The 17,743-nt window shown below is 44.6% G+C and overlaps 1 protein-coding gene across 1 annotated transcript in view; it reads left to right on the top strand.

The window, feature by feature from the left end:
• Positions 1–15,748, top strand: part of LOC146178530 (histone deacetylase 1-like) — a 29,442-nt gene extending 13,694 nt beyond the window's left edge. Inside the window, exons 6-13 of the mRNA XM_084578351.1 lie at positions 868–1,009; positions 3,230–3,322; positions 3,830–4,079; positions 5,936–6,044; positions 6,152–6,210; positions 6,900–7,271; positions 12,375–12,437; positions 15,333–15,748. Of these exons, the coding sequence (XP_084434477.1) occupies positions 868–1,009; positions 3,230–3,322; positions 3,830–4,079; positions 5,936–6,044; positions 6,152–6,210; positions 6,900–7,271; positions 12,375–12,430 (1,081 nt within the window). The 3' untranslated portion in view covers positions 12,431–12,437; positions 15,333–15,748. The remainder of the gene's footprint in view (positions 1–867; positions 1,010–3,229; positions 3,323–3,829; positions 4,080–5,935; positions 6,045–6,151; positions 6,211–6,899; positions 7,272–12,374; positions 12,438–15,332) is intronic.
• The last annotated feature ends 1,995 nt before the right edge of the window (positions 15,749–17,743 follow it).

Here is a 17,743-nt window from a genome sequence, read left to right on the forward strand (position 1 = left end):
CAACTTTTTTTTTTTTTTCGATTTTCGTGGTTCGATTCCCACATTCCCCCCTTACGTTAACGCAAATTGAAGTTCCAACGCCTCTTTTCATTTTCACAAAGGACTTGTATTGTCTGGGGATACCACCTTTTGTTCGATAGAAAATGAGTCTGGTGATTAAGTAGACCCATGAAGCTGGCATTGGATATCAAAATGAAAGCGAGCTGTGACTGCGTGTTCAAGATCTCTGGTATATATTGTTTGTTTGCTTGTAGCAGTTGCTGTTCGATTCGCACGGTGCACTTTTGTTATTTCAGGTATTTGAACCACTTGAACTTTTGGAATCTCAAATTTTCCGGTTCATTGGAACATATGGAAAGCATTGTGCTGTGTTCGATGTTGCTGATTGTGTGAGTGTGTACTGAGGGTTCTTGCATATATTGTCACGTAGTGGTAACAAGCCCGGTAGTCACAAATGAAGACACTGGTGTTTCACTCGAATTAAACTCTTTATTTGGCTGACTTGTGCCCGCAAAAGAACTAAGAGGATTGGGTTGTTGAAAACAGAATAAATAAAGATTCGAAAGGTTTGCGGCAATATGCTCGTTACTGCATATGGTGAGTGCTTTCTCACAATTAAATTTGGACGGAGCAGCTTTTACAGTTTTCTGAAAAATGAGGGAGGTCTTCGAACATGAAATATATATAGACTTCAGTGGGGGCTGATCAAGCTATCGTGAACGAATGAAGACTGACGTGGCAGTTTCCTAGAATGATTTGATGAGTCATGGTGCGAAATAACTTTTGTGTGAAGGCAGAATTCAGTAAGCCGCAGTAATGCTTAGGTGCTTGTTTTTGTGCTAAGTGCTTTTCTGGTGAAACCCACAGGTACCATCAACGAGTGTTGTACATAGACGTTGACATCCACCACGGGGACGGTGTGGAGGAGGCCTTCTACACAACGGACAGGGTCATGACGTGCTCTTTCCATAAGTACGGCGAGTACTTTCCTGGAACGGGCGATCTCAGGGTAGGTGTCCCTTGTCAAGCAGAGACTGCATGCGTGAGACTTAGTGAGTCGGGAGAACTCTAGGAGCTCTCTCGTTGAGGGCGAAACGGTTAGGGTTGACATCCTGCAAGCTTTCGGGATTGAAATTGGGCAACATTTTTGTAGTAGCACTTGAAATGCGTGCGCTCTTGAGGCTTCTACAGTTGCACTTTTGGTTTTGTCAATGAGACATCATAGTGGTATTCTTTTTAATTTTTTCCATCTGTAGTGTGGTGGACAGTGAGGGCGGTCGTTTACGCGGTACAGTTGATCCGACTTACAATGAACGTGGCCATTGTGTGCTCTTAATTTATTATATCTGTATTTTGCGTTATGGGGGCTGCTCATAATGTAGGTAACAGTTGCGATGTAAACTTTTGCGGTGCACCACGCAGTATCTGTCAGTCACCGTTGGCCTGGCCAAGCTTTGAGGCCAGTTGCAAGATTTTACGCATTGTAAGCAAGAGGACGATCCGCATAAGCACTAACTCGACACATGCGAGAGGCTACTTTTAATTGTGTGGCACATATAAAGCCAGGCACGAAATTTCCACCTGCAGACATGGTCATTTTTGCATATTTGGCGTCCAGTGCACTAATGAGCAGTAGCAGCCGGCTTAAGTTTACAGAAACGTCTGACGCTGTCTGAGTTTTAATCTTATTCGGGGTCAGCATGCTTAGGGCACGAACATATACCTTTTTGGCTACATTGCAAGTGCCACTGATATGACTGGAGCCACAGGATCTCGCCGATATGTTGAAGAAGGTGCTCAAGCTTCTTTTCAGCTTGTTACATTTAATCTAGCTTCTAAGGGTTGGAAATCAGCGTACACAGCTGGCAAACATACTCCAGTGTAGAATGAGATTGTGTTTCTTCTAGTATTTCTGTTTGCGGGTGATAGGAACTCATGTTGTGAACTGTGAATATAAAAAGGTTCTGAAGAGGAAGGCAGGTATCATTGGCAGTCCATGAGAGTGCTACTCCTTTCATTGGGTCATTTCCTGAAGGGGGAAATGTTCTGTTTCTGTTTAGTTATTAATTCTTAGTTCAGTTTGGTTTAGCAGGTCTGGCTGCCGGCATCAGTTGCTAAACTGCACGTTTTTATATAGCATAGTCTCAATGGTACGATCGTGGACGATACGATTTTTTTTTTTTCTTTTCTTTTACTATAGGAGTTAGCAAAATTTTTCTGGCTGTAGGGCTGGGACAGGGCTGTTCGAACTTTTCCTTTATTTTTGAACTAAATTTAATTAAAGTGCGCAAACTGGATCAAATTCTTACTGACTTCAAATATGTGACTACTTTTCCGATATGTCAGTTAGTTTTCAAAAGCATATTAAACATTGTTTACAAAAACTGTACAAAGAAATATACTGATCAGAAAACTGTTATTAACATGTGGCTAGACCGTGTACAGTACAAGGAATACAATGTAAGAAGCATTTCTTGATTAGTTATATGTTACAACTTAAAGTTCAGTGTAGATAGGACTGGTTGACAGGCAGTTTAAATTAGAGTGCACAAGAGTTAGCAAGCGAAAATTGCAACATTGGTCCCCACTATTGTATACTTTAGTCACATAGCAGCATGGTGTAATAAAAGTTATTCCTTTGTCTGCTCTAGATGCAAAAATAATCCTGTAAGCTAGTAGAGAGTAAAAAATTTGTGTTTTGAGAAAACGAGGAAAAACAGATTTATTCCGCTCACCTGTGTCTTTTAAAGTGGCATGAATGTTCCAGGGAATGAATTAGCTCGTATATGTGTAGGAGATGGGTTGTATGGTTCAAAAATATTGTTTTCGTAAATAATGAATTTCTTTTTTTTATTTATTTATTATTATTATTATTTTTTGCAATTTTCGGGTCTTCAAGAACCTGGTGCCATCATGAAGTGCCTTGTAGACAACATTCAGAAGTTTAGATGTTTCGAGCACTCTCCTTCACCACTGCAGAAGGTACGAACACAGGAGCTATGACCGCACGTGGGAGCACTTTTACCAGTCGTACAGTACAAGGTCGATGCTGTGCATCTTCTCCATCGTTGTCTGTTGAGCTGCGTTTTTCATCACGATTGGGCGTTGGTGGTAAGGAGACGGGATGCAAGAAGCGATGTACTTTGTGCTATGGTGCAGTGTGTCACACCAACTTGCCCAGGTCTTCGGTTTGTTCTGCATTTTCACTAGTACTTCTTCTTTCCCCCAGGATATTGGTGCAGGCAAGGGCAAGTATTATGCCGTCAACTTCCCCCTCAGGGACGGCATAGACGACGAGTCTTATGAGAGCATCTTCCAGCCGGTGAGTGGCATTGAGAAGCGCTGAGCTGTTCAGCAGTTCGGCTGTTTTCTTGGGGTGCATTGCAGTTTTGCTCAGCAGTGAAACTTTTCAGTTCAGTTCTTGTAAAGCTGACAGAAATGGTATCTGCATTAATAAGGTTTCACTGGACAACCCATTCTCATGCTGCATGTTCTTTGTGAGCACTTTTGATGTCTTGTTAGCAGCTGAATTACATTAGTCAGGGAACTTGTCTCCAGAAGACCTTATTTGCCAGACCAATTTGTGCTGCTGCTATTACTGTGAACACCGCTCATGGCATTTGGCATTCATATTGACTATTGCAGTGTAGATTCATAGGCAGGAGGGAGCTATAGGCATCAGAGCAGCACATAACTAGGATGAGTGTGTGAACCAAGCTCAGTCATTGTCTCAGTCATTCCTACTCTGTGCGCTCGTGAGGCAGCTAGAGTGATGGCATGTGGTGGTAACGGGTGTAATCTTTTTTTTTTTTTTCCCCACGGTGCACAGCTCATCTCTAAGGTAATGGAGATGTACCAGCCAAGTGCAGTGGTGCTTCAGTGTGGCGCTGACTCCCTGTCGGGCGACCGGCTTGGCTGCTTCAACCTGACTCTCAAGGGTCACGGCAAGTGTGCCGAGTTTGTGCGCCGCTACAACCTGCCCCTGCTGCAGCTGGGTGGCGGCGGCTACACCATTCGCAACGTGGCGCGCTGCTGGACCTACGAGACGGCCGTGGCACTTGGCGTTGACATCGCAAATGGTGAGCACCGGGCACAGCGTCAATCGACACCACACCCGGTTTCATCTTCACGCCGTAGAAACTGGACAGCTGATGTGGATATTGATGCAACACGCATCTGTGCGATGGACCTTTTCCTAGTAACGACTTGCGCATGCACCAAGCCGTCTGAAGCGGCCATCTTTTTTCCCCAGCCATGCCAGTAAAAAACGAAGGAGGAACTCGCCACATGCTGTTCCTAGAATGGCGTTTTTTGTAGGTACGTAGGAAATCGTCCGAATAATTAACTGTTCGAAACGGCAAAAAAAGTCACTCTGCTGTGACCAGTTGCTTCAGTTTCATTCCAAAAGTTGGGAACATTGCTGCTTCTCAAGTTTTGTTTGCAAACTGCAACATTTGACTACAAGTTGAACCCAGATACAGTGGAATCCCATTCATACTTTTTTCACCGTACCGGGGAAAACAAACATAGCAGCCAGGAAAACGCAACAGTGAGGAAAGTTTCAATAATGCTTAGTCATTCATTTTTGCCTAAATGAATGAACCTATTGAATGAACTTATTAGTGAGCTTAAGAACGAAAAAACTTAATTAAAAGGATCGCAAATGGTGGATTGCCGTTTCATTCGCTCGCTGGAAAGCACCACGCATTTGTCAGTAGCCTGGAAGGCTGCATTGGTGTCAGCGTCGCTTTGAGGTGCGACGTACCTGCGAAGGTACCAGAAAAAGCCATATGCTCGTGGTGGACACGCCTACGATCTGGCGCCATCGCTGATTGGCCGCTGTCTTTCCCATCCTCCCCGCGAGGTGGCGCCCGCTGTCTTGCTGACGTCAAATACGTCATCTTGAAAGAGAATGGTTCCCGAAAGGAACCTCCGCTGGATACAGCCCCAGGTTTGTCAGTGCATTTTTGCCACCATTCAGACGAATCTAGCGGAGCATGGAAAGTGTGTCTACAGATGAATCATGCCTCTCCATGCTAGCTGGACAAAGCCATCACTGCTCTTGACTACTGGCTGCAAAATATGTAAATTATTTTTCGCCAAAAATATGTGAGGTACTATTCTTGGCAACAAGGCCTGAAAAATGTACTTCACCTTCGATGGTCTGTGCTGCTAAAAAAAAGGTCCATTCTCCTGCCGAATTGCTTTTTGTACAGTTTACACGATTTTGGGTATTCTTGGAAGTCGGGGGCAAATTTGCCAGCTTCGAATACACTCACATCTGTCGAGTGCTTCTTTCACTTTGCCAATGTCATATTCGGCAATCATGACACACAGCGGGATGGCGCGACGACTGCACACTGTTAATGCCTTGGCCACCGGTTGCCATGCAGTATGCGGCATGAACTCTTGAGAGGTCAGCAAAGGATTGCAAAGAAATCTCACCAGCTGTGAGCAGATTTTTGTGACTTTTTCCTTTTTTTCGCAGACAGATCTTTGTAATGTGAAAATTTGCGGTCATCTCATGCTGTAGTTGCAAGCTGCCATATACATCATTTATTTTGTGCATTGCAACCTAGTTAATTCAGTCTTAATTTTACCTTCTTGTTTATTTGAACTACCACTCTGATCATTCCAAATAGACCCGGCCGCGATGGCCGCTTTTTGATAAAGCCGAGAAACAAGGTGCCCGTGTGCTGTGCGATGTCCGTCACCCAGGCCGTGTAAATTTCCGGAGTCCTCCACTACGGCATCTCCATAGCCTGAGTCGCTTTGGGACATTAAACCCCATAAATCAAACGAAACCCAACCAGTGTGGTCTTATCTGAATTGAGTCATGTGTATATATGTATTTGCAAGTCAGTAATTGATACTTAACTAAGCTGAATTGTCCTTAGTGACTTTTGAGCTTCTCTGCTCTTGTATTTCTGTGCAGAGCTTCCATACAATGACTACTTCGAGTACTTTGGGCCAGACTTCAAGCTGCACATCAGCCCTTCCAATATGGCCAACCAGAACACACCAGAATACCTTGAAAAGATCAGGTACTACTACTTTGATTTATTAGCATTTCCTGTCTTGCCCTGTTTTCTTTTTGTTTTATTTTTTTGTATCTAGTCTTCTGAAACCTGTTGTGCCTTATCTGTTTCAGGACCAGGCTATTTGAGAACCTTCGTATGCTTCCCCATGCACCAGGCGTCCAGATGCAGCGTAAGTGTTGGCTCATGGTTTTGTATGGTTTGTGCTTGGGGCTGTGTTGGGAAAAGAAAGTGGAGTTGGCTGGAAATGACCAGTCGCTTCTCTTTTTTTCTTCCTGTCTCCCTGGAGCATTTTATTTACATAAGATTCTGCAGTAGCTAAGGTGTTATTCGCACAACATCGTGGCATGAGGCATGTGCAGAATTTTCTGACGGCCATTGGCTCTGCCAGGAAGATTCTGAACAAACCCCTTTATCTCGAGTTTCGTCGGCTACTTGGAGGGTGAGGTGCACTAAATCTAGCTCTTGCTGCCTCGCTGCAAGCACTGTTCAGCGTAGACATCTTTCTTAATGTTTTCAGTTCAGTGTATGGGCACAGCTGTCAGGTAGAATAAAGGCTGCACCAAAACAAAACGGGGGCTAGCACTCATGATGGGATGTTGTTTCTTGAGTAGTTGGCGTAAGGAATGCACTGTGAAATACAGAACATGAAGGATGGCAGGCACGCACAGGTAACTGTTCCTAATCGAATGGTGAAATGGCGTGACCTGGCTCAAAGCAGAAAAGAACGCTTTGCTTGATGAGAGAGCTGTCAGAATGGCCTGTAAATGGTTCCTTTGATGGGGTGGTTTTTGGCAAAAGGGGAAAAAAAATCTACATTCTAAAAGGAGTACTGCACAACCTATCTACTACATAATGCAGCCATCCCCGAAGACGCCATGGACCAAGAGAGCGAGGACGAAGACAAAGTTAACCCAGACGAGCGCATCAGCATCCGGGCGTCAGAGAAGCGCGTGGCTTGTGACGAGGAGTTCTCCGACTCTGAAGACGAGGGCGACAACCGCCGTGACAACCGCTCACACCGGCCCAAGAAGCAGCGCAAGGGGTCGGCTCCTGGGTCAGCTGCAGCCACTCCGGGCGCGAACGCGGCTGCCACTCCGACTGGTGGCGCCGCAGTAACTCCGTCGCCCACAGGGGGCGATGACGAAGCCAGGACGTCGCCGGCTGTGGACGTTAAAATCTCCGTGCCTCCTGGTGGGGATGGTCCACAGGCTTTGAAGAAAGAGGCCGATGGTATGTGTTATAAAGCTGAAATTTTTGTTGGGAGTATTGGCTTTTCTTTTTGCAACCTAAAGCTCCATAAATCCCGGTAGGAACAAGCACCACCAAGAAATCGAAGGGGGTGCAGGATTCACAGCTCGGCCAGAGCTTAGGTCGGCTCCTCATGTCTAATTTTGAATATCCACTTTTGAAAAAGAAAAGTTTGACTTATTTGCAGCTTGTACGGTAGACATCATAACTGAGTTTCACCAGTGAGAATGTCTGGGTGACTGCAAATTCTTGTTGCTTCAAGGGCAGGAATGGTGACACGAGCTGTAATGCAAGAGATGAAATGAACTTCAGTTGAGCTGCCCTCAAAGCCTTTTCTTTTAGCAAATGCACTAGAATCTTGTTGATACGGACATGGTTCACAAAAATTTCGGGATGAAACATTCTTAAAATTCCCTGGCCAGAGGTCATATGCAGACAATGCGCAAAATTTTGGATGTTCCGAACGTTTGCCTGCATCACTGCATATTACATGAACATGCAAGCTGCAGCTGCAACCTTGAGCATTACTCTGGGCCCACAAATTATTGACTTTTGTGATAGTCACATTCTGTGCACCAGGAGCTGGTTACGGTGGTGCGGTGCGTGACTTGCACCTTGCCAATGTTGTGATTGTCAAAAGCACCGTGTGCATTTTTAGGATGCATTTCGTATACTTCTGCATGCAGATTTTGTTTGTTTTGATGGTACAAATATTTTTATGGGCCAGCGAGATTAGTATCACCGAGATTATATTGTATGAAACTTGAAAGACACTAGAAATAACTGACTGCAGTATTTCAGAAGAATAGGAATGAGCAGCAGTGGTGGGAAGGCTCGGTTAAAATAAACCACGGCAAGCACTACGGTTGAAATTGGCTCTACTGTAACTTTTCAGTTCAGCATCACAGCTCGGCAGTTTTTTTTTTTAATACATTGCAGCCACGGTTCTCCCCAAAATGGGTGGCAGTGGTTTTGCCGCCCTCCTCTCAAGCTGACTGCCAGCAACTTTCTGTGACTGTGGTTCAGCCAGTTACGCGGTTTCAGACTGTAAAGTGCATCACTTGCCTTTTAGGTTTATTTCGGGATGGCATACAGTTTTCGATCATTCTTTCGGTCCATTCATTAAGATGAACTTTGCATAATTTGCTCATTTTTCCTAGAGGTCAAATTAACAGGATTTTACTGTGTTGGCTGAGTGGGCCGCCGCTTTCTTTTTTTACTTGCTTTCATTATTGTTTATGCTTCTGAAAAGCTGCTTTTCATGCAATATCACCGCTAGTTACAGTAGCTGCTTGTTTGGCTAACACTGTGCACATTAGCACTAGTGGGCCATTGGTGCATAGAAAAGGGCAACAAATGGTTTGGAGTTATGCCGTGTGCTGCAAGACAGGTCTGAGAAGAAAAGCTGCACAGCTATCTTTGCTGTCACTTTTTTTCCCTCATGACCTCTGTGGTGTTGTCATTACGTTATTATTCGGTTTATAATACAGCTTCTCCCCTACCCCTACCCCCGGTCAGCAAGTGTCTACCTCTCAAAATGGAGAACCCTGATTGCAGCACTAGCAGTCCAACAGGGCTGATGTTCTGACTGCAAGGTCAAAAACCCAGCAGCTCTGTGGAACCATCCAGGACAAATGTTCTGTACATAGTACAAACATTTGAAGAACTACAGTTGAATACCGCAACAACGAAGCATTTTTTATTCCCTGTCAATATCTTATAGGATGCTCTTAATATTTCTGAACGAACCATTTTTGCAGCGCATTTCCACTTCAGCGACATTTTCACGAGCAAAATCGAAACGAAAACTCGTTTTACTGGCTAGAGAAAAGTCCAAGTCAAATCCAAAGCTACAGTCATCACATAATCATGTGATTGTATTTCCACCAGTTCCGCCATTTTGGCCTTGTTTCGTGGTCTCGTCACTCACTGCCTGTGTCTACGACGGCAACCAGCTTTCATCTGCGAGACACAATGTCAACACATGCGAAGCACAATATCCTTTCATTTCAGCAGAAAGTGGAAGGAAGAAAGCGGCCATCACTGAAGTCTTTGGAATTCCTGCAAGTTCGCTATCCACGACACTCAGAAATAAAGGAAACATAAAGAAGGCACTTGCTTCAGGCACGTCCTTGAAGCACAGAAAGGTTACATAGTCATGCTGTGAAGAGCCGGGCAAAGCAGTGTACGCGCAGTTCGAAGAAGCAGGAGCCCAGTACTTCCCCTTAAGCGGAAGCATCGTCCGGCAGAAAGCCATGAACTATGCGTGCCCACTCGGCATTGACGATATTAAAGGCACCATTTGCTGGCTGAATTGTTTTAAGGCCCGCCATAAAATTGGCAGAAAAATGCAGTGCAGCTAATTGATGTTAGCAGATGTTGACGGAGCAACTGCTTGGAAGGGGAGCAATGTGGCCGGTATTTTAAACGATTACACGCCGGCAGACGTCTACAGTGCCGATGAGACCAGGCTGTTCTATGAGATGTTGCCAGTCAGGACGCTCGACTTCAAGGGGCAGCACTGTCACGGTGGCAAACATAGTAAAAAGCGTGTCAGAGTGCTGCTTTGCACGAACATGGATGGCTTGAATAAGCATCCATTATTATTTATCGGAAAAAGTTCCAAGCCGCGCTGTTTCAAGGGAAGCTGTAGCCTACCTGTGCTGTGTGTCGCAAACAAAAAGTCGTCGTGGATGACCTGCTCTATTTTCACCGAATAGTGGTGCTATTCGACCGTGACATGAAGCGGCAGGGCCGGAAAGTTTGTTCTCTTCTAGGACAATTGTTCAGCGCATCACTCCAACGAAGTCAAGATAATATAGCTCAAACTTTTTTTCCTCCGAATTGCACTTCTGTTCTACAACTTCTCGACTAGGGTGTGATTCTTAGCTTGAAGCGCGCTTATCGCACGAGGTTAATTGAGCGGCTGCTCTTCAACTTTGAAACCAGACGAAAAATGAAGGTGCATATGTACATGGTGCTGCAAATGATGTCTGCTGCCTGGAGCTCACTGGGGCGTTCAGTAATAGCGAACTGCTTCAGGCACGCTGGATTTGCCGAAGTTCGACCAGTAAACTTTGCTGGGGAAGCACTGGATGTTTAGACGACAATGATGAATAGGCGTCACCAACTCCGGTCATCATGGCCACCTGGACAGCGCAGAAAAAAAATTGGAAACGTGCCACCTAACCTCGAGCTCGACGAGTACATCGGCACTGATGCTTGTGTGCATGTTCACAAAGATTTGAGTGATGAGCAGATCATCAAAGCCACCCAGAATGAGGAAGACTCTTCCGATGACGAAGATGACCTGCAGGATGCGCCCGCTACTACAACCGCCTCACGCCTCTAAATGTCATCAGGAGTTCTGTTGCTATTCGTGATGACAACGTTACAATGGGCTTGCTGACTGAATGTGAACATCGCATGGTGGCATAGCTAGCCGGGAAGTGCAAGCAAGCCAAGATTACTGATTTTTAGCAATAAAGTATTTGCTTGGGCAATTCTTTTTGCTTCTCATATCAAGTTTTTGCGACAAAGTTCTGCGATAACTAACTTTTTTTTTTTTTTTTCCGTGCACCATGAATTTTATTGTCGTGGGATTCAACTGTACCAAGCTTCATGGAGCTGGGCTTATCGGTTCTCAAGTTAGAGGGTTATATCGATGGCTTATATATGTTCCTTAGGATAGATGTGCAGAGTTTGCAAAATGTGCTGGCACTATGAAATTTGTTAGGTTCATTCCTGGATAGTTACCCCAGGGTAAGACCAAATTTTAATTATTTGTCAATAATTTCTGACAATATCATGAAGAAAGAAAATTGTCTTGCCCTCAAATTTATTGAGGTATGGAATAAAAGAAACCTCATGAAAATCTAATAAGCGGTTCCCAATACACGGCTGTCCTAAGCAGCCGCACTAGACAAAACAGGGATTCTGAGAAAACGGCCCTATAAGGTTGAGAGAGCGCTAACTTTTTTGTTTGTCGAGATATCTCAATGAAATGTTTGAGGTAGGCTCATAGCATGGACATTTCAATAGCTACGAAGTTTCATAAAGCTGTGCACTTTTTGGTTCTCAAGTTACAGGAGTATATAATGGGTCGCTTGTGTCCCGCCCTGGAGAATTTGCAGAATGTGTTGGCATTGTTTTTTCTGGGTAGACTGGTCAAGACAAGGCCCTTTTTTTCACTGTAACTCAGTTTCACTGTAACAGATACTAGGACGCTGCAGGCATCAATGCAGTCGTTGATGCCGGGCTTCACCATGTGGACGGACTTCACTTCCGTGCACTGAACGCGTATCGTATCTCGAGCCATCATGAGCGACCACGCAATGCTTGACATGTAGCATGGAACTGTTCAGATGGCAAGACGAGAGATAGCCAAGACAGCGATCGCAAAAATGGTGAAAGGCGAAGGGAACGCACGAAGCACAAAGAAAGCCAACAGCGAGAACAAAGAGCGGGAGCAGACGAAGACGACACACGGGGGCAGCCGGCAGAGACCATTGCATCAGCGGGCTCAGCAGCCAGTAGCAGTCGCCCGATCCTCCGCATTCTCGCGGAGTGCCCACTTTGCCCAATGGTAGCCTTGAATTCGAAAGGCGCCGTGAGGCTCCCAATCTTCCCAATCGGAAGCAAGCCACGCCTCGACCGTGCTGCCACCGCCACTGAGGGTGACAAAAGAAAGCGCAAGAATTCACAAACAAAACAAAATCAAGATGGCGGTGTTCGGTTTGGCGGGAGAGGAATGGCGCACACGAAGTTTGGGAATTTTCGGCGCTTGCTCACAGTTCCACGGCTGCTGCCGCTTGTTGTGTAATTAATTTCCAATGTTGCTGTGACAGGTTTGGCATTGATAACTACAGAAAGGGTAGATTGTAAGATATACTGCGGGAATATATAATCTTCCAAAATTGACTCTTTCACGATTTTTCGGTTTTCAAAGGTCACTTCCCTTCTTTATTGTGCATGGCTGAAGCAGAAGGCTTGCTATTTCTAGGGCTGATAATTCTAGCTTCGTTATTTAAAATTCTGAGATGTGTCTGCTGACTCGCTGTCTCTCTGCGTCTGCTTCTTTTGCAGATAAGGAAGACAAAAAGATGGACACTTCAACAGTGGATAAAGACACAAAGCCTTGAATTAAAGGTAGGTCTAGGTGCATTTGCTTTGTTGTGTTATTTCAGGACTTGTCATTTCCCCTGTGCTAAAGCAACGTTTTTCTCTACGCATTTCAATGGCATGCCATTCTGTTGCAGTGAATTACAAACTGTTTACAGTCAAGTCTCATCACTACGAACACCACATTAATGAATTTTTCAAATCAATAAATTTTTTTTAATATCCCCAACAGATTTCTTATTTTTTCAAAGTAAAAATTGTTCAGAATTACGAATTTCAATATAGTGTATATTATTTCAGGTTAATGTGCACATTTCATTTTTTCTTCGATAATAAAGGAACATGTATACGGCTAAAATTAACAGTGCCGCACCTCGCAGCCCTCGCGAAAAACAGAAACCGCCGTTTCTGTCTGTAGGGTCTATGGGCTGTAGCTATCATCATCAGCATATCAAGTTCCAGCTCCTGGCGGCACCACAAAGCTGTGGCTTAATATGTAGTAGCCAGCAAACCTAGCCGTCTTTTCATTGTGCTGTTTGTCGTTCGTGTCATTCATGCGTGCGAGATGGTGTTTTTCTTTTTGTCGCGGATTATCTCATTGCGAAGTTTTTGCGAAATCTGACAATGATTGCAGTCAGCGAAGGTGTTAAGAAGATAAAAGAGAGCAGCTTTTGATGAAAGAAATTGACACAGGGAAAAAGTGAATCGGTCTGTGCAGATCGACCACCGCAATCATTTTGAAATACCGAGACAGGATTTTCAAACTTCGGCAAAAACTGAAGATGAGGTCATATTGAACTCTGGTCAGTGGGGTGACACTCCCATAGAAGCAATGGAGCGGAAAAATCGCTGGCGACTCTAGCGGCTCCTTTTTTTTTTCGGTGGTAAACACTCGGATTGCTAAAATGCATTTGTACCCAACTGTACCCACCAGAGAGTAGAACAAGGTATATAATGCGTTAAATTGCTATATTTTGCCATTATTAGCACTGAAGAAATTATTAGCAACGTGTACGATCGGTAAAAACCTCGGATTTTACCTGCAGTGGGAACGCATTAATGTTCACTTCGAAATTGTGCAAGCCCCTCTTGCCGTAACAAGGCAATCCAATTCGTTATGGCAGTAGGCACGTTGGAAGCGCCTACCGCAGTTGTACTACTGCTGCTCATTTTTTCATACGTTTTGTTACGTGCTGCTCTTACCCAATGCTTCCGCAGATTTTGCTGAGCACCCACATCTCATGTGTATTGGTTCTTCTCTTGTAGCACCTCAGGCGCATTAGTAAAAGTGTAGCAGAATGTGCCTCGGCGCGCGCCGCACCTACGAAAGTGGTTGCACACAAGCCAGGTAGCAACACAAAATACTCGACATCAATTGCATACTTTATTCAGTATGGATAAATTGCATACTTTATTCAAATACCCCGCCGGGGTGGCACAGTGGTTACGGCGCTCAACTACTGTTCCCAAGGATACGGGATGGAATCCCGGCCTCGGCGGCCGCTTTTCGATGGAGGCGAAGAGCAAGGCGCCCATGTGCTGTGCGATGTTAGTGCACGTTAAAGAACCCTAGATGGTCGAAATTTCCAGAGTCCTCCACTACGGTGTCTCTCATAGCCCGAGTCGTTTTGGGACGTTAAGCCCCACAAACCTACCAACTTTATTCAAATAAAACACCAGTCTCGACATAGCACATACAAACATGGCGCGTTTGCACATGAGTATCACGACGGCAGTGGCTAAACTTTGTGCATAGACTACGAAGAGTTCTGACCTAACGAAACTATAGCATGACCGGATTTTCACTGTAACCGTGTTAACAAATTCATTAAATAACTATACAAAAGAACTCATCCAATGAAGCACAATAAAACATTTCTGAATATTCTGTCGTAGCGGCTACAAGTAGCAACTGTCACCGGCATAAGATAGCTAAACGGTTTCGCTAACACAGCTAACATTTTAGATGAAGTGCGAAAAATACCTCGGGTAAGCAGGAACTGTAGAATTCGCACAGTCCTTAGTAGCCGGTGCTTTTGTACAGCATCTCGTTCAAAAAACTTCCTAATGGCATGCGGTAGTTGCGGCGGCCGCCCGCGCCTGCCGCCGCACTCTCAGCTGACGATTCAAATGGGTGGGAGGGGGATGTCACGTGGGCAGATAATTTTCTTGCAACAAAACGCTTTCAGCTGCGTGTGGCTCGTTTCAAAATTAACCTGCGAACATAAATGTACTGCGCCTCATGCTTCTGTAAGTGTGGAAATTATATTTGCATTGGGCCCTGCGCAACTTACGTTTCGCTTCTGCCACCGGTGCGCTGGTATCGTTCCGACGGTGGCAGCTTCTATGGCGCGGACGCAGAACTCGTAACATGCCACCCCCCTGCTCTGGTGTTTTTTTGTGCATGGACAAAGTCTGTACTTTCATCGCTCAGTGCAATAACATACCTGGTGAGGGGTTGTGCAAAGTGGAAGGTGTACATGCTGTAGTGGTTTAGTGTAGTGTGTGGTCGTATGTGCCGCACACGGCGGAAGAAAATAACTGATTTGTTCAAATAAATCAGCTTTGAAATTAGTGCAACATTTTCATTTGAGATTTTGCTTGTCTGCACACGTGCCTACTGCCAAGGTACGTCATTTTCACTTAGGTTTGACCACTGTCTTATAATCGCAGATTTTTCATTACAGCGATATTTCAAAATAACGAATGATTTCTTGCGGTCCCGTGTTATTCGTTATATCGAGATTTGAGTGTACTAACTCGCCTGGGTAGCAATGGCACACTCTGCACAGTTGGTGGTCAGCTTGGAAGAGGGAATGATGGAGGGGGGGGCTTTTGTAGGCAGTCAGTTGTAATGCGGTTTCTGTTATAACTTGTGACACTGTCATATGCACATGTGCAAATTGTTCTTTACTTCTGCAGGGAACACGTCACCTACCCACATTTCATGCAAGGAAGAGGAGGAGAGGGAGCGGGAACAGAAGAGACATTTTAATCACACATCACAGCTATCATAAGAATTCAACCAGTGACACAACCAAGCCAGGGTGTTGTCGTAAGCGCAGTGGAAAAAAGAGTTGTATTTATCAGACTCTTCACGAGAAGAAAAAGAAAGTTGTTGTCTCACTTGTGTGCCCCCCAGAGCCACTGTGTGTACCCCCTCTTTCTTTTCTCTGTTGTCTGTTGGTGTTCGTCGCGTATCATTGAAAGTGCATTTCCTTCCTTGTTTGCGCTCCAGCTCTCTCAACCACAGCATTTCCCATGTGTACAAAGTGTTCAAATCGTCATCTAAGAGTCTCTAGGACGCGTCCTGCTTTGTTCTCTCCTTTTTTTTTTTTTCTGCAACAGTTTTTGTGAATTTTTAATGGAGGTCTTAACTGAAACCCCATTTGTCCTTGTGGTTGAACGGAGTAACCGACTGCAAACTGGGCATGCGGCACGATCGAAGGTTTTTGATCTGCCTTGTGTGAGTGATGTTCCTCCCCCGTTTCTCACGCTCATTAAAACTTTTCGGGACAGATCTTTTTTTGTCATTTACTCATTCAAACATGCACAAGTGAATTGTGGTGATACAGATTATTTCTAGATGTTGAGTTGGCGGTTATGGGATGCAAGCTGTTAATGCGTGCAAATATTTTCTTGTTTTATTTCAAATCCCGATAACTTAAGGTGCGCAGCGGAACTGAGCCTGTTATGCTTTTACTACTAGCAGGCAGATCGCAACAGCAGTTCTCAAAAATAAAAAACAAGTGCTTGTAGTACCAAAAAGAAGCAAAAATTTCTTAAAGGTGAGTTTGACACTGTTGGTCATGTGATGTGCTGCTTAGAAGCATAGGTACGCCCAGCATAAGCGGAGCTGAAGCCAGCATCAGAATCTTGTGCAAATTGTTAGTGAGCTCTTTTTTATGTGGCGATTTATTTCACTCAAATCCAGGGGCTGAAAGGTAATTCTGTACAACTTGCAGGGCTAAAAGTAAGGGGGGGTTCTGAGACACCACCAGCATTTAAGAGGGATCTGACACACCTCCGTGCTCAAATATTGTAGAAGGACTGCATGAATATGAAGCGGGCTAAATTATTTCTTCTAGTGAAAGCTACACTGTGCTAGGTTTTCAAGCCATCACTGTGGAACCCTGGCAAGAGGTGCCAACTTGGATCTCTCGTTTCACATGGGACAGTTATGTCAGAATCAGCCTGCCAGGATCCTGGTATTCACGTACCCCTATAGGCCACTAAGACACGTTCATATGGCTTGGTTAAAGTGGGGCTTTATATCTGGGCTGGTACCTTACACTATCGGTCATGCCCTTAGAGGCGAAGCTTAAAGGACTATAAACGCTAAACTTTGTTGGCATTTTCTTTCTGTTAATGGTGCGTGAGACATTCCTGTATATGGATCATCAGGCGGTTTTTTCCTGCGACTGCTAAGTAATTTTTAATTTTCTTTTCTTGCCAGTTTTGGTTTCAGCAGTTGGCATATGCTTGTGACGTCACAATCAAGTCTAGGTCACGCTAGGCATGAAAAAGCAGCGGTGCAAGCGCTGAATCTTCACTTTTGCAATTCCTGTCCTTGAGGCAAGCTGGCGTTAGTGTTCTGGTGAATTAAAACGACACAGGAACGATTGTATCTTTTATTTATCTCTCACATGGCGTAGATTTGGCTGATGTCACAGCCATCGCTCGACTGCTGAAACTCAAAACTGGCAAGAAAAAAAAATTTGATTATAAATTATTCAGCACCCGGAGACGAATAATATGAGGTGTTTCATGCAAATTCATGTACAGTAGTGTCTTGCGCATCATTACAGAAGATGAACTCAAAAACGTAGTGTCTATACTCTTTGAAGTGTTCCCCATGTTTAGATGGAATAAACACCTTTACCAGCACCACCTAAAACGCCTATAAATTTTGATGCGTTCAACGGAATGCTGGTTGTGTTCGATGCAAAGCTCAGTCGCCCGCAGCCGAAGCTTTTGCTTCACACTCGGTTCAGCAGCGTTGCACCCGTGTCATTTTTCTTCTCAGATGTTGGAACATTCCTTCTCTATTGTTACGGCAATTTCTCATTTAGTTATAATAAGTCATTAACATGTTTTCTAAAACCTGAGGAGAAAAATGATCTTTCCCCAAAATTACCCAAAATGATGGGTGAGGCCGGCCATCAGCCACTTTCTCTTTCCCTCTATTTTGCTTTCCACCTGTGCTCGAACCACTAGGTACCCTGTGAAATAATACATTGTCAATCTAAGCATGCATAGCCTGACACGATATTAAACGCATATGCCACAAAAGGTTTGTTACAAACTCGAGAACCGTATATAGGAGCACAAAA

Source organism: Amblyomma maculatum, chromosome 9, assembly GCF_055883805.1.
Source record: "Amblyomma maculatum isolate TAMU_Amacu chromosome 9, ASM5588380v1, whole genome shotgun sequence".
Classification (NCBI taxonomy): Eukaryota; Metazoa; Arthropoda; class Arachnida; order Ixodida; family Ixodidae; genus Amblyomma; species Amblyomma maculatum.